This window comes from Astatotilapia calliptera, chromosome 11 (genome assembly GCF_900246225.1).
Source record: "Astatotilapia calliptera chromosome 11, fAstCal1.2, whole genome shotgun sequence".
NCBI classification, from domain to species: Eukaryota; Metazoa; Chordata; class Actinopteri; order Cichliformes; family Cichlidae; genus Astatotilapia; species Astatotilapia calliptera.
Genome location: NC_039312.1, coordinates 13939384 through 13953015, shown reverse-complemented (window position 1 = coordinate 13953015; position 13632 = coordinate 13939384). Strand labels below are relative to the sequence as shown.

Sequence of the window (13632 nt, the reverse complement as noted above, 5' to 3'; positions counted from 1 at the left end):
AGTTTGTCCTATACTGGTTCACAGCTTAATGTTTTCTTATTCCTCTAGCTGAACGAGAGGATGACTCTTATCAAAGAGAGTCTACACCGCCTGCTCAGTCGCATACAGACACCCACCTTACTTCAAGGTCTCACGCCAAGAATCCAAGAGCAGCTGCAGGACAACAAGCAAACCTTGGCTGAGTTGTCCAAACTTGAGTTAGGCCTCAGCAGCGTCAAAACACAGGCAGATGAACTACTGGCTAACACTCGGGCTGCCGGGGATGGATCAATCAGCACAGGTGACCATATTCTCAGATCTCCTGAAAACACACAAAACCACAAGCTGCAATGTTTTTAATTATGTGGAAAAGTTTAAATTCTAAGCAGTTTGCTTGCCATATCCTTGTGATCCCAGCAATTCAAGAGCGAGTGTCCAGCTTGTCCCTGCTTTGGGATGAGACACATAATCAAGCTAAAGAGAGGGAAACCTGGCTGCTCAAACTCTTGGACCTTGCCGTTAAATACTGGAGCGATGTCGGCGATGTCACAGCTGCTCTTAATGATGCTCAGCAGGCGGTTTTGGATCTCAATGCTAGTCGAACAGACTCTGAAACAATACGTCAGAGCCTTGAAACCATGCAGGTTGGTCTGGAGACTTTAAAAGGAAGCGTGCGTGAAGAACCCATATTGTTAGAAAGACATGTTGTAACTTTTTCCATCTTTTCAAAATATAGACTCTCAGGGAGGATATAGACAGTTTGCAGGGAGATCTGGACAGTCTTGGCGTTCTGGGAATGGAGCTGATGTCAGCATGCGGGGATACTGACAAACCAGATGTCACAAAGAGCCTAGATGAAGTATGAAACATATCTGAAAGTAATTTTTTTCAGCTGATTAAACTGTGCACTGACATAAAACCATATATTTTTGCTGGCTTAAAGCTCTATTGCACGTGGAACAACTTAAGCAAACTATGGAATGAATGTCACAAAAAGCTGGAGGACTCCTTGCAGATGGCACTGCATTATCAAGATACCATGCAGGTATGTGTCCAAGTGCAATACAAAACCATTTATATGGTATGCATAAATTTATAATAACATACATGTCATTATCACAGCTATATTAAATAACACACCACATCTTTTTACTATCAGGGACTGTTTGAGTGGTTGAAATCAGCTGAGCTGAGTTCTGCAGAGGAGTTCGTGGTAGGAACTGACTTGGAGTCAGTCAAAGAACAGCTATGTGACCTCAAGGTGGGTTCATTCTCCATACTGCCCTAGAACCTGCAATTACATTCATTCATAACGGCACCTTTGCCTATTAAAAGTAATGTGTTCTCTTGGTATATGTTTGCGTACGGTATCCCTTGTTTTAGGAATTGAAGCGGGAACTTTACCAAAAGAAGATTGAGATAGAAAGTCTGAACCATCGGTTTGTGTGTCGGCTGTCTCCAGGCTCAGAGCGTCCAGGCTCAATCTCGCCACTGTGTGACTTCAGACAGCGCTGGGACAGTCTGGAGTCAGAGACTGTCAACAGACAGGTAAGAAGATGACAGCAGGTAGAGTGATGCAATGCTAATGCTAATGTGGCTATTAGCTGCTATATCTGCTGTGCCACAACTTCAAAAGACATTGTACTGAAACAAAGGTGAGCTAGCCTGTAATAAATGTGTAAAAATGATCTGTTTCCAATGTTTCTAATGATATATACTATCCACTCATTATGTTTACAGCATCAGTTAGAGTGTGCTCTGCTGGGTCTCGGTCAGTTCCAAAACACACTGGATGAGCTGCACACTTGGCTTTCCAGGACCACTGAACAACTGCAGGGCAGCCAGCCAATCAGCATTGACCTGCAGGCATGTGAAATAGAGCTGGCTAAACACAAGGTTGGTGGTGGCCTTAATAAATACAGATATACTGTGACTAACATTTCAATCCAGCCTTTCAGTAGGCTACTTTGTCAACGCTGGAAACTTTGTGTGTGTATGTGTGTGTCTTGTTTATTGTATGCTTACACACCACCTATCTGAGTCATCTTATAAGAGTCAGAAATAACTAACACCAGAAAACACTTAGCCCAAAACAATCCAAGCAATACATTGCGGAAATACTATACATATGCATTAATCTCTTCCCTCCTCCTTTTTCCTTCTCAAAGGTGTTGCGGAATGATGTTATGTCTCATGTTCGCACAGTGGAATCCCTCAACAAGGCAGGCAGGGGGCTGCTGGAGGTTGGGTCCGCAGAAGGTCCACATGGTCTGCAATCTCGATTGGAGCATCTCAATGAAAGCTGGGAGTTTGTCCGCTGTGAGACTGAACAAAGGCAGCTGGAATTAGAGAACAGACTGAGTCAGGTGAAGACAGAATTATATTGTTACACTGGATCAGAAGTCTTTTTGATTGTAAAACACGATTCAGTTTATTTATAACAAATGTTGATGCACGATATATGTATATTGTGTTGGCACAGGTGCAAGATGTTACAATGGAGATTCAGGACCTTTTACAGTGGTTGGAGAATACAGAACTGAGACTGTCCTCTTCTAAAATCATGTGGGGCATGCCGGACTCTGCAAGTGAAAGGCTCAATGCCCACTTGGTGAGGCTGATTAGAGTTTAAAATTAAAAATGTCAACTATAATCCTGGAAACATACATGTGAAGATATTGGTTCTAATTCTTTGGCTCTCCTGACTTGATGTGACAGGAGTTGTGTAATGAGATGGAGTCAAAGCTCCACACCTATACAGATGTGAAGAATGCCATTCACAGGATGCTGGAGAGCAGCGGTGTTGTGCGGGGATCGAGCACCGAACACAGCTTGTCGATTCTTGAACAGAAATGGGCGTCTGTTTACAGCAAAGTCCAGGAGCGAAAGGTCCTTTAATGTAGCACAGTCAACACGCTGCCTCTTTGAGATTTGTTTTCAGTTCCAGTGTGTTTTATTTAGTGTGTTTTATTGCAAATACATGTTATTACAGTAAATCAGAGTGTAGGACTTTTTTCTACAGGCACAGCTCACAGAGGGACTCAATTTGGCCAAGGAGTTTCACAGCAGTGTCCAGGAGCTACTCACTAAGATGAGCAAGTGTGAAGAGTCTATGGGGAACCTGCCAGCTCCTAGCTTTGTTCTGGACACAGTTTGTGCACAGCTGCACAGTCACAGAGTAGGTTTTATTTATTTATTTTTTTAAATACCTGTTGTATTTTTGTTTTTATTGCTTCCAATCCAGAGATCTAAACCCTGTAATATGTATTGGCTTTTCATTTATGAAATGCTTTTATCTATACAGACACTGGTGAATGAGGTAAACAATTATGGAGAGAAGAAGACCACAGTGGAGAACGCAGGCCTCAGACTAACTGAGCTCAGCAGAAAGGACGACTGTGATGTTATTCATAACCTAATCATGACCGTCCAGGATCGATACAAAAAGTTACAGCAGCGGACTTCAGAAAGAGGAAGGATGCTGGAGGATGTTAAAAAGAATGCCAAGCAGGTATATTTCATCTCTAATATACAGAGATATGTAACCTTGATCTTTCTCACGCGTGTATATGAATATAATGTGCCACACCCACGGAGAGCTTTGTATAAAATGTTTCTATCTCATTCAGTTTAATGAATCTTGGCGCCTCCTGGTGGACTGGATGACAGAAGTCGAACAGACATTAGACACACATAAGGAGATTGCGGTGTCCCACGAAGAGATTAAGCAACAATTGACAGAGCAAAAGGTACATTATAAACATGGTGATATGCTGTATGTGTGTAAGCACCTTTGCTGTTCACTTATGTGTCACTCATTTGCCGATCGCTCTTGTAATTAGGAGTTCCAGAAACTACTGAGATCAAAGAGGCCCATGTACGAGGCAACACTGAAGAGCGGTCGCAGTCTGCATGAAAGAGCTCAAACCTCCCACGATAGGCAGCATCTGGAGAACTTAATGGCTGAACTCAAAGACACATGGGACACCATCAGTGGCAAGTCCATGGAGAGGTACAGAACTGTATACCGTATACAACTGAATTTCTACCAATAAATGAGCCAAACATTCACATTAATACAGATAAATAACCAAAAAAAAAAGTGTACTCAAAGTGTTTGTGTTTTCTGTTTTCTTTTAGGCAACACAAGCTAGAGGAAGCACTGCTGTTCTCAGGAAGATTCACTGATGCTCTGCAGGCACTGAACGACTGGCTGTATAGAGCAGAACCCCAACTGGCTGAAGACGTACCTGTTGGTGGAGACAAAGACATGGTCAACAATCTCATAGACAAACACAAGGTACCCACAAATACAGTTTGGAAAAAATCAGCCTTTGCAACCAACCCACAGGACTTATTCTAATGTTTTCATTCTAAATGCAGTGTTATTCATTTCCTCATTTTCATATTAGAGGGTGTAATGCAGTCTTGTACATGAAGTGTTTACTAACAGTTGTATATCACATGTATTATTAATGTATATACGTACAATTAATGTTAAGTGCTACTTGTTGTACTCTGAATTTGCAGCTCATTCTTCACAGTCCTTCCTCATGAGTAAAATAAAATAGTTGGTTTTAGCCTTTTTTTCTCTTTCTCTCAGGCCTTCCAGAAGGAGTTGGGAAAGCGAGCCGGATGCATTAGGACCCTGAAGCGCTCTGTGAGAGATCTGACCAGGAGCAGCACGGCCGACGCTCACTGGCTGCAGGAGCAGATGGATGAACTGGAGGGCCGCTGGGAAGCTGTGTGCAAACTGTCAGTCAGCAAGCAGGACAGGCTGGAGGCTGCGCTTCAGCAGGTGTTGTACACGAATAGTAAAGGCTGTGAGGCTGTCCTGTGTGTGCAACAGCTGTTTTAAAAGTAGAAGCTGGAATTTTGACATTCGGTATTAAATGCTGATTCGACTGTGTCACTTAATCTGTCAAGACATAACCTTTTGCACTGATACTGATAGCTTCTGCACAAAAACTGACAGGTAGTCGTGTTTCTTTAAGTTTTGTCAAAAGTCATGAAAAAACACATGATGTGAAGCACTAATAAGGAGCTAAACTCCCCTCCTCGTTCTTGTTAGGCTGAAAAGTTCGACGGGCTCGTTCATTGTTTCATGGAGCGGCTCACTGAGGCCGAGAGGATCCTAAAATACGGGGTCATACCAGAGGAGGAGGAAGGTCTGCTTTCCTTCCGCAAACAGCATGAGGTCAGTATAAAATTTTGTCACTCCCTGTAGAGAAATTATTTTTTTTCCAGCTTATCAGCTTCCAGTGAGTGCAGAGGACAGACTCTGCTACAGAAGAAGCTGGTGCTGATAAGAGTTTAGTGTTTGGCTGAAGGTCAGTTAAACAAAGCTGTGCTTGAGCGTAGCTGTAAGGACGGCTACCTCGAGCATCAAAAAACTCATCCAAGTCTTTTTATTGCTCCGCCACAGGAGTCGCTGTCTGCCTTGCAGGCTCAGGCAGTGGAGCTTGAGAACATCCAGTGTTTGGGTGAGGAGATTCTTGCCTCCTGCCATCCAGACTCCATAATCACCCTAAAATCGTGGATCAGTGTCACTAAGACACGCTACGAGGAAGTGAGTGCCTTTGTGCCAAAGTAATACACACAAGGTTCTATTTTCCTTTAATTATATTAAAAAACAAATCATTTGATTGTTTAGGTAACTGTTGCTATCAGTCACCAAAATGGCTTGAATGCTGGAAGACATTTTATCAATGTATAAACAGCGAGCTGTGTAATTTTCTCCCCCTCTTTTGTTTTCCGAGTCAGGTTCAGACCTGGGCCCAGCAGCAGGGCCAGAAGATCCAAGCCAGTTTGACAGCACTGGAGACAGAGAGAGAGGAAGTCCAAAGACTGCTGGACTGGATCTCATCAGCAGAGGAAGCCCTCAGCCTCAGAGATCAAGAGCCTCTGCCTGAGGCCACAGAGCATAACCAAAAACTCATTGAGCAACACACAGTATGAGTTCTTTTTCTTTGAGAGCATGAGTTATTTACCATGTTTGCACTGCAAAACCCCCAGTTTTACAACATGCTTACTGTACTTTGTAGTCTCAGTTATGGACTCCTCTCCGCAGGTATTCATGGAGGAGTTAAATAAAAAGTTCCCAGAGGTAGAACATGCCACAAAATCCTGCAAACACAAGAGCATTTCGAAGCAGCAAGTTTCCCCAAGCAAACGGCCCCTCACCAGTAAGCCACTGTGAAAACAGCATTCTGTGCATGCATTCGTAAAGGGTTAAAGGTTGAGTAGCTCACTGCTAATGACCTGTCAAGCACATACAGTATCATTTGACTGAGATGAATGATGACTTTCTTTGTCCAGAGAGAAGGAGCGCTATGAAGTTGCAGCCTGCTATACCAGTCCCCCTGGAGCACCTTGACCCTCAGACCCCACAGCTCAGTCAGCTGGTCAGTGAGTGGCAGAAACTTTGGCTCCTGTCTGTGGCGAGACAAAACCGCTTGGAACAACACCAGCAAATGCTCAAAGAGGTCATTGTGCTTTTTGCAACATAACTGTAATAACGTTGAGAGACTCTGGTACCATTGTAGGTGGCCAAAACAATAAAAATGTTTTTGAAATTATTATTAGGAGAGACATTTTGACATTCAAAGATTTAAAAAGGTTGTGATATTTTGCTGTTTCCCACAGATGGAAGAATTTGCAAACTTTGACTTTAACATTTGGCGAAAGCGTTACATACAGTGGATTAGTCATTTGAAGTCTCGGATCTTGGACGTGTTTCGCAGCATCGACCGGGACCAGGATGGACGGATTAGCCAGAAGGAGTTCATCGATTATGTTCTTGCCTCTAGTGAGACTTTCTTACCTATAATAATCAGTTCATTGCTGATACTAATGTAGCTCTCATTCTGGATTATAGTGCTTTAACTCTTTACGTTAAGATCTGCATGGCTGGTGTTCAAGATAAGGCTTTGTACTCCTTCTGTAGAATTCCCCACAAGCTCTCTAGAGATGAACGCTGTCGCCAACATCTTTGACATGAACAACGACGGTTTCATCGACTACTATGAGTTTGTGAGCGCGCTCCATCCCAGCAGAGATCCCTACAGAAAAACACTGGATGCCGATCAGATCAATGAAGAGGTAAGAAGAGCGTGTTCATAAGGAATAATTAAGAAAAAGTTAAACTAATGTACTCCTTATGAGGTTTTTCAACTCATGCTGTCATTATCCTGCCTTTATTAGGTGAGCCGACAGGTAGCACAGTGTAACTGTCCCAAGAGGTTTCAAGTGGAGCAAATAAGTGCCAACAGATACAGGGTGAGTCAACTGTTAGTCACTGATTCAAAAGATATGCAACTTCATATTTAAAATGCTAAAATCCTCGACCACAGAGGAAATTTATGTCTTACATGGATTTCCTCTGTCCATCAGTACTTGTAACACGGTAACATTATATTATTTAATGTTTGCTCCAGTTTGGAGATTCCCAACAACTGAGGATGGTTCGAATCCTGCGTAGCACATTGATGGTCAGAGTCGGAGGAGGCTGGACTGCTCTGGATGAATTCCTGGTTAAAAATGATCCCTGCAGAGGTTGTAATAGTCATTATTTCCTGCATAACTAAATGCCTTTCTTTCAAAGACAAGCTGTTACAAACCATAAAGGATAAAACATCTCTTAACATTGCTTTTTCAGCTATATCTAGTTGGCCAATAATGGCCTTTTCATTTGACATTCAGGTGAATTAGATTAAAAAGTGAAAGGTGAAACAAACTAATATCAAGAACTGACCAATTCATGTTTAGCACTAAAAAAATCCTTTTGCAATCAAAAAGATCTACATGTAGAGCCATCAAGGCTAAAATCGGGTTAAATCTGGTCAAAAGTAAAGGTCAAATAGATGACTAGATCACAGCTGGCTGTTGACCTCTTATATTTAAAGAAAAAAATGCAAACTTTCTGTTTCTGATGGGCTCCTGTTGTTATTTGTCACATGGTAAGCTGATTAGGACAAGCCTGTGGACATTAAAACATTATTTTTCCCATGTGGAAAGACAGAACGGCAGATTCCAGGTTTGAATCTGTTGGTTATGGAAAGACTTTGTAAAGGTCTTTATGAGGAAGAGTGTATAATTATACATGTCTGTGAAGGTTCTCAGTCATCCAGGTCAGTGTAGTCTAAGGAGCTTGGAAAGAAAAGCGTCTGGACTTCTTTAAGTTGCTTGAAGACGTTTCACCTCTCATCCGAGAAGCTTCTTCAGTTCTAAGGTCAAATGGTGGAGAGTCCCAGATTTAAACCCAGTGGGAGTATCCCCCCAAAGAGGGAAAAAGGACCCCCTGATGATCCTCTAATCACATGAGCCAAGGTGTGAAAACGGGTGTGGGTCACAATCAGCCAGGGTTTCGGGTGAGCTCATTGTGAAACCTGGATCCACCCTATCATGTGATTTCTTGAGGTCAGATGGCCCAGGGTGTGAGTGGGTTCACCCAAAAGACAAAACTCCAAAACACAAACTTAACAATGTGGTGTAAGCTGTACAGTGCAGCGAGGAATGCCCAGACCTCTACATTGGAGAGACCAAACATCCACTTCACAAGCGCATGGCACAACATAGAAGAGCCACCTCCACAGGACAAGACTCAGCAGTCCATCTGCACCTACAGGTCAAAGGTCACTCTTTCAAGGATGCCAATGTTCACATTTTGGACAGAGAGGATAGATGGTTTGAAGGAGGAGTGAAATAAGCCATTTATGTCCACTGTGAGCGACCATCTTTGAACAGAGGCGATGGTTTACGACACCAACTCTCTGCCATCTATAATCCAGTTTTGAGATCCCTCCCCAGACGCCTTAACGCCCACTCACACCCTGGGCCATCTGACCTCAGGAAATCACATGCTAGGGTGGGGCCAGGTTTCATAATGAGCTCACCTGAAACCCTGGCTGATTGTGACCCACACCCGCTTTCACACCTTGGCTCATGTGATTAGGTAGAGGATCATCAGGGGGTCCTTTGTCCCTCTTTGGGGGGAAACTCCCACTGGGTTTAAATCTGGGACTCTCCACCATTTGACGCTTTTCTTTCCAAGCTCCTTAGACTATAATTATACGCATTTTTTTCTTTTCACCCTTCAACCAAATCTCAACATTCTTTAGACATCTTGCAAAGTTGTCTTCAACATATTTTAGCCATCTTTTCACTGAGTTTTTGTTGGATTGGAGGGGTTGTTAACACAGCGTATGTGAAAAAACTTTAGTCTTATTAATATCTACATGTTGGCTGACTATAATAATAGGTGTATCTATAAATAATGAGAAGTTTTGCCATTTTCTGTAAAATCCCTCTGTTGTGTCTCCAACAGTAAAAGGTCGGACCAACCTGAAGATAAAAGAGAAGTACTTGTCCCCAGCTGGGAGCACCTCTAAAGGTTTGACTGTCAGCAGGTCCAACTCAAGCCTCAGCCTGTACAGCAGTGCCTCTGCCCCCACCAGCCCCATGACACGCAAGGTAAGCTTTAAGCTGTGGGTAAAGCAACTTCCTATCTTTCTAATATTGAAATGAGAGAATTTCCATAACAATGTAGGATCAAGTTGCACCTGTCTACCTCTCAAATGAAGAACAGTAGCAACCAGAAAAAATGTAAATGTATTTTATTATGGAGACATTTATCAGTAATTGGTGTAACATATCTGGCTTTAGGCATTACTTCGTAGGAGTTTCTCAGGTGACCGCTGCATTCGCCCCAGGAGCTCCATAGCTGCTTTGGGGTCTGACCTACAGTTTGCCACAACAGGGGAGGATAACTCTCCATCACCACCAGGTTATTTTTTATTTTTTGCTTGATTTTTTTAGGCAAACTGCTTTCTCGTGCATCCAGTAAAGTTGCAACATTCACTTTTAGAACTTGAGAAACTTGTTGTGTTAACCCGATTCTGTCTGTTTTCATTCTTTTGCACCTTCTAGACGAAACTGAGAGGTTGCCCACATGATTATCTCTCCTTCTGAGCACCCTGAGTATGCTGCAGCGCTCAACCCAAACACAGCCTTGAAGCCCCAAAAGAGTGACAAGCAAAAGTTAGGTGCTAGAAGGGGCCTGAAAATAATGGAATCATTCACATTTGACCAGGTGAAAATGAAGGAAAAATACAGGAAAGGTCACCAAAAGTGCTGCTAATAGGCGTGCAGCTTTAGGTAATCTGCGTGAGAAGAATGTCTCAGTGTGGACAATGAGGGGTCAGTCCAGATGCAAGGCAGAGATTTTTTTTGTCCCTTTTTTCCTCATTTCATATATTTGTATCTGATTGCGTAGAGAGTAAGAATTTCTGCATGGATACTTGCTGCATGATAGCCAGAGCATTGCTTTAATCAGAACTGCTTTTATTTTCCAAGCCTGCTAAAGATGAGCTAAAGTCGGACGGTGTCGGGAGATGTCAGTAACGCTCTGTTACTGATTCAAGGTGACATAGTGCTAAGACTCACATATGATGGCACTGAAAGGTGTTGTGTTATCTGACTCTGCTATCAACATCCAAAAAAAATACTCATATACCAAAATCATAACTATATAAAGGGTACAGTATGCCGTCCGTCAGCTTTGTAATATTTTTTTTTGTTTTTATGTCATTCCATGATGAGGATATTGTTGGCAGGGCCACACTTTCTTTTGTCTTTTAATTTTTTTGGACAGCATGTTTTCATATAAATGTATTTTTATTCTTTATTGTAAGGATGCTCTAAACACTGGAGATTGTTTAACGAACAATGCACTGAAGTACGACGGGCCATTGTTGATTTGTAGAGATTCTTTTTCTCAGGACTGGTTGTGTCTTTCGATGTATGTTTCTATGGAACATTACTGTGAACATGTAGATGTGTTTTTTTCTTCATAACACTGTACTTAGAAAAATTTCTTTAGCGCATTTGTCTTTATAAATATGCACTTTTCTGTGTCCAACTACTGTAGATATGTCGTGCTAAGTAAGAGGATGTCTTACATATGATTTATACAAACTATAATTTTAGTTTGGGGTTCATAAAAAAATAATGTTGACAATTTTATGTCATGAGAATGCAGTGGTTGTATATTTAATATTTCTATTAGTTTCTATGCTTTTCTGGCATTTTAAGCAACACAGTATCGTTTTTTTGTTTTGTTTTCTGCCATTCAATCAGTTCAGAAACTCTCACATTTGTTAATTCATTATTCGCCTTCCAAAGATGTTAAAAAGAACATTCAACACTAGTTTCCTTAATAACAACACATGAGCCTGGACATAACAGTATGTATTGTTTCAGCAATAAACAACAAACCACATTTATCTTGAGAAATAATCAACTACAAGTCCACCATCATCATCATCATCATCATCATCATCCACTGGTAGTGTTGCAAAGCTTTTATTCTGCGGGTTAATGATAGACCAGTTAATACTTTACAATATGTGTAACCACTATGTTTGTAAGTGTCCCTTTGTACTAGATCCACCTGAGGTTGAGTAGCTTCAGTAGCTTATGTCATGGCATTTGGTCTATGCAGTTGTCAACTAAATTTTTTAAAGTCAAAAATGTTTTACGTGATGGAATACATTTTCTCTTTGCCTCGTGTTTGGAGACAGTTGATAATTTACTGTACTGTAAAAAATTACAACAGCCAGATTTCACTTCGATTGCTATGCACCCTGATCTTTCTGTACTGTAAATGTTTCTATACCCAGCACTCATTCTGATGTCTAACTTTAGATGAATGTCACTAATAATTTTACATCCACTTGTATAAAAAATAAAACTTTTGTATAAAAATATGAAATAGTTTGCTATTAATATTATTACATTTGCTAATACTACCAAAATGCCCTCTGTGGAGGAGGCAGAAGACCAACTACAATGGCAGAGGTTACTGGGGTAGTTAAGAAGCTCCGTGGTGCCAAGTTGCCAGGCTAGGATGAGATTCCAAAATCCTGAGATGATAAAGGTTCTGGCCATTGTATGGCTGTCTTGGCTGACACTTGGTTGACGTGGAGGTCTAAGACAATGCCTGTGGAGTGGAGTGGTGGTTGCCATTTACCAAAAAGTGGGTGTGCTTAAATTTTCAGGGTATCAAGATCTTGAAAAAGATTCTCCGGCTGACTGTCAAACCTCGGTCCAGATCTTCAGGAAAAGCACTGCCAGTTCTGTCCAAACAGTGGGCCAGGTCATCACCCTTACAGGACTTTTGGCTGGATCGTATGAGTTTGACCCTCCCTTCAATCATGTGTTTTGTGGATTTGGAGAAAGTTTACTGGGGTGAACTGTGGGAGTATGGAGTGTGTCTGTTGTTACAGGCCACGGGGTCTATGTATAATCAAAGTCAGAGCTGTCCACATTTCTGGCACAAAATCAGGCATGTTTTCAGTGGATGTTGGGCTCCACCAGGGTTGAACTTTATCTCTAATCCTATTTGTCATATTCATTGACAGTTGAGGTGGTTCAGGTATTAAGTTAAGATGTTTTATGGGCTGCTCCCTATGAAGGTTTTCCAACCATGCCAGACTGGGAAGAGATCTCAGGGTAGGCCCAGAACATCTTACACTGTTGGAAAGCCTCGTTGCTTTTCTCAAATGGTGCCAAATTTGATGCATTTGTCAGTTCAGAGTTGAGGATGTGGGTTGCATCAATGAAAGACAAATCCTCTCTGTCAAGGCATGCTTGGACAACTGACCGCTATAGCTGGGTCAATGCTTACAGGTGGGCACCAGATACTCAAAACAAGATTCAATAGCAGTATAAGCTGATTGGCTAATTATTTCCTTTTAAATTCCAAAAAACATTTTGTTTGATAACATTAAACTGAATCTGCCATATTACCTGACATGGTATGACAAAGAAACATCTAAATATTAGGCTAAAAGAACATGTCAGTCACTTTAACTACAGAATGTGTCTGAAGGTCAAGTGTTTATGATAGATTCTCAAAGAAATGTAATCTGTTGATTCTCAGGAACATTGCCCTCCTGTTGGTGACTCTTTCAGACTCCGTTGCAGAGTACACGCAGTACCAAAAACACAGACATATTTATTTAAACATGGGCCCAGCTGTTTTGAAAAAGAAAGCAGGGTATTGTACTTCTACACAAATATTCATTATGAATCCAGGTCACAGGAGTGCCCTTTAGCCTACTTCCAGTCCTGAGTGGCTTTTTGTTTTGGTTGTTTTTTTTTCTTTTTTTGTTTTTCAAAACAACTTCTGTCCTGTGACTGGATATCAGTCTTCATTTCCCAGTGATAAACACACATTTATCATGAGGCAACATTTCTTTAACTGGTTATAAGAATGTTTTAAGTTTTAAGGGTGCTTTCAGACATGAGCACCTCTCTGTGGTTTGTGTGTTTTGACATTTTCAAAAACCCGGTTGCCTATTTAATGCTTGATGTAATCAGTAGTGTTTGGTGATTGTGGCCAGCATGGTTCTGTTGAAGTCTTTCGCCCCAGTTTTTATAGAGTTGACAATGAATTGATAAAGAAAGGAGAGGCACAGTTTTCTGCACTTTCAGCAAATATTAATTGATATAATTCAACACTTTAAGAAATATTTAGCTGATTTTGGACTCCACATTTATGCATGTGTGTGTGTCAATGACTGTAGAAAACAGTGTGTGTGTTTGTGTGTGAGTAATAAACTGAAAAGGCTCTTATTTCCCCTTCTGAATATC

General features: G+C 41.5%; 1 protein-coding gene across 3 annotated transcripts in view; it reads left to right on the top strand.

Moving 5' to 3' along the window:
* The window catches only part of macf1b (microtubule actin crosslinking factor 1b), a 32442-nt gene extending 20698 nt beyond the window's left edge, over window positions 1-11744 (top strand). For all 3 annotated transcript variants that reach the window (XM_026183408.1, XM_026183407.1, XM_026183406.1), the window contains exons 13-40: window positions 49-280; window positions 397-623; window positions 716-838; window positions 923-1024; window positions 1139-1240; window positions 1363-1527; window positions 1720-1875; window positions 2148-2345; window positions 2462-2590; window positions 2698-2868; window positions 3002-3157; window positions 3284-3490; window positions 3609-3728; window positions 3822-3991; window positions 4120-4279; window positions 4583-4777; window positions 5051-5176; window positions 5405-5548; window positions 5743-5931; window positions 6050-6164; window positions 6298-6464; window positions 6625-6787; window positions 6926-7080; window positions 7183-7257; window positions 7416-7533; window positions 9305-9450; window positions 9643-9763; window positions 9907-11744. In XM_026183408.1, the coding sequence (XP_026039193.1) occupies window positions 49-280; window positions 397-623; window positions 716-838; window positions 923-1024; window positions 1139-1240; window positions 1363-1527; window positions 1720-1875; window positions 2148-2345; window positions 2462-2590; window positions 2698-2868; window positions 3002-3157; window positions 3284-3490; window positions 3609-3728; window positions 3822-3991; window positions 4120-4279; window positions 4583-4777; window positions 5051-5176; window positions 5405-5548; window positions 5743-5931; window positions 6050-6164; window positions 6298-6464; window positions 6625-6787; window positions 6926-7080; window positions 7183-7257; window positions 7416-7533; window positions 9305-9450; window positions 9643-9763; window positions 9907-9932 (4158 nt within the window). In that variant the 3' untranslated portion in view covers window positions 9933-11744. The remainder of the gene's footprint in view (window positions 1-48; window positions 281-396; window positions 624-715; window positions 839-922; window positions 1025-1138; window positions 1241-1362; window positions 1528-1719; window positions 1876-2147; window positions 2346-2461; window positions 2591-2697; window positions 2869-3001; window positions 3158-3283; window positions 3491-3608; window positions 3729-3821; window positions 3992-4119; window positions 4280-4582; window positions 4778-5050; window positions 5177-5404; window positions 5549-5742; window positions 5932-6049; window positions 6165-6297; window positions 6465-6624; window positions 6788-6925; window positions 7081-7182; window positions 7258-7415; window positions 7534-9304; window positions 9451-9642; window positions 9764-9906) is intronic.
* The last annotated feature ends 1888 nt before the right edge of the window (window positions 11745-13632 follow it).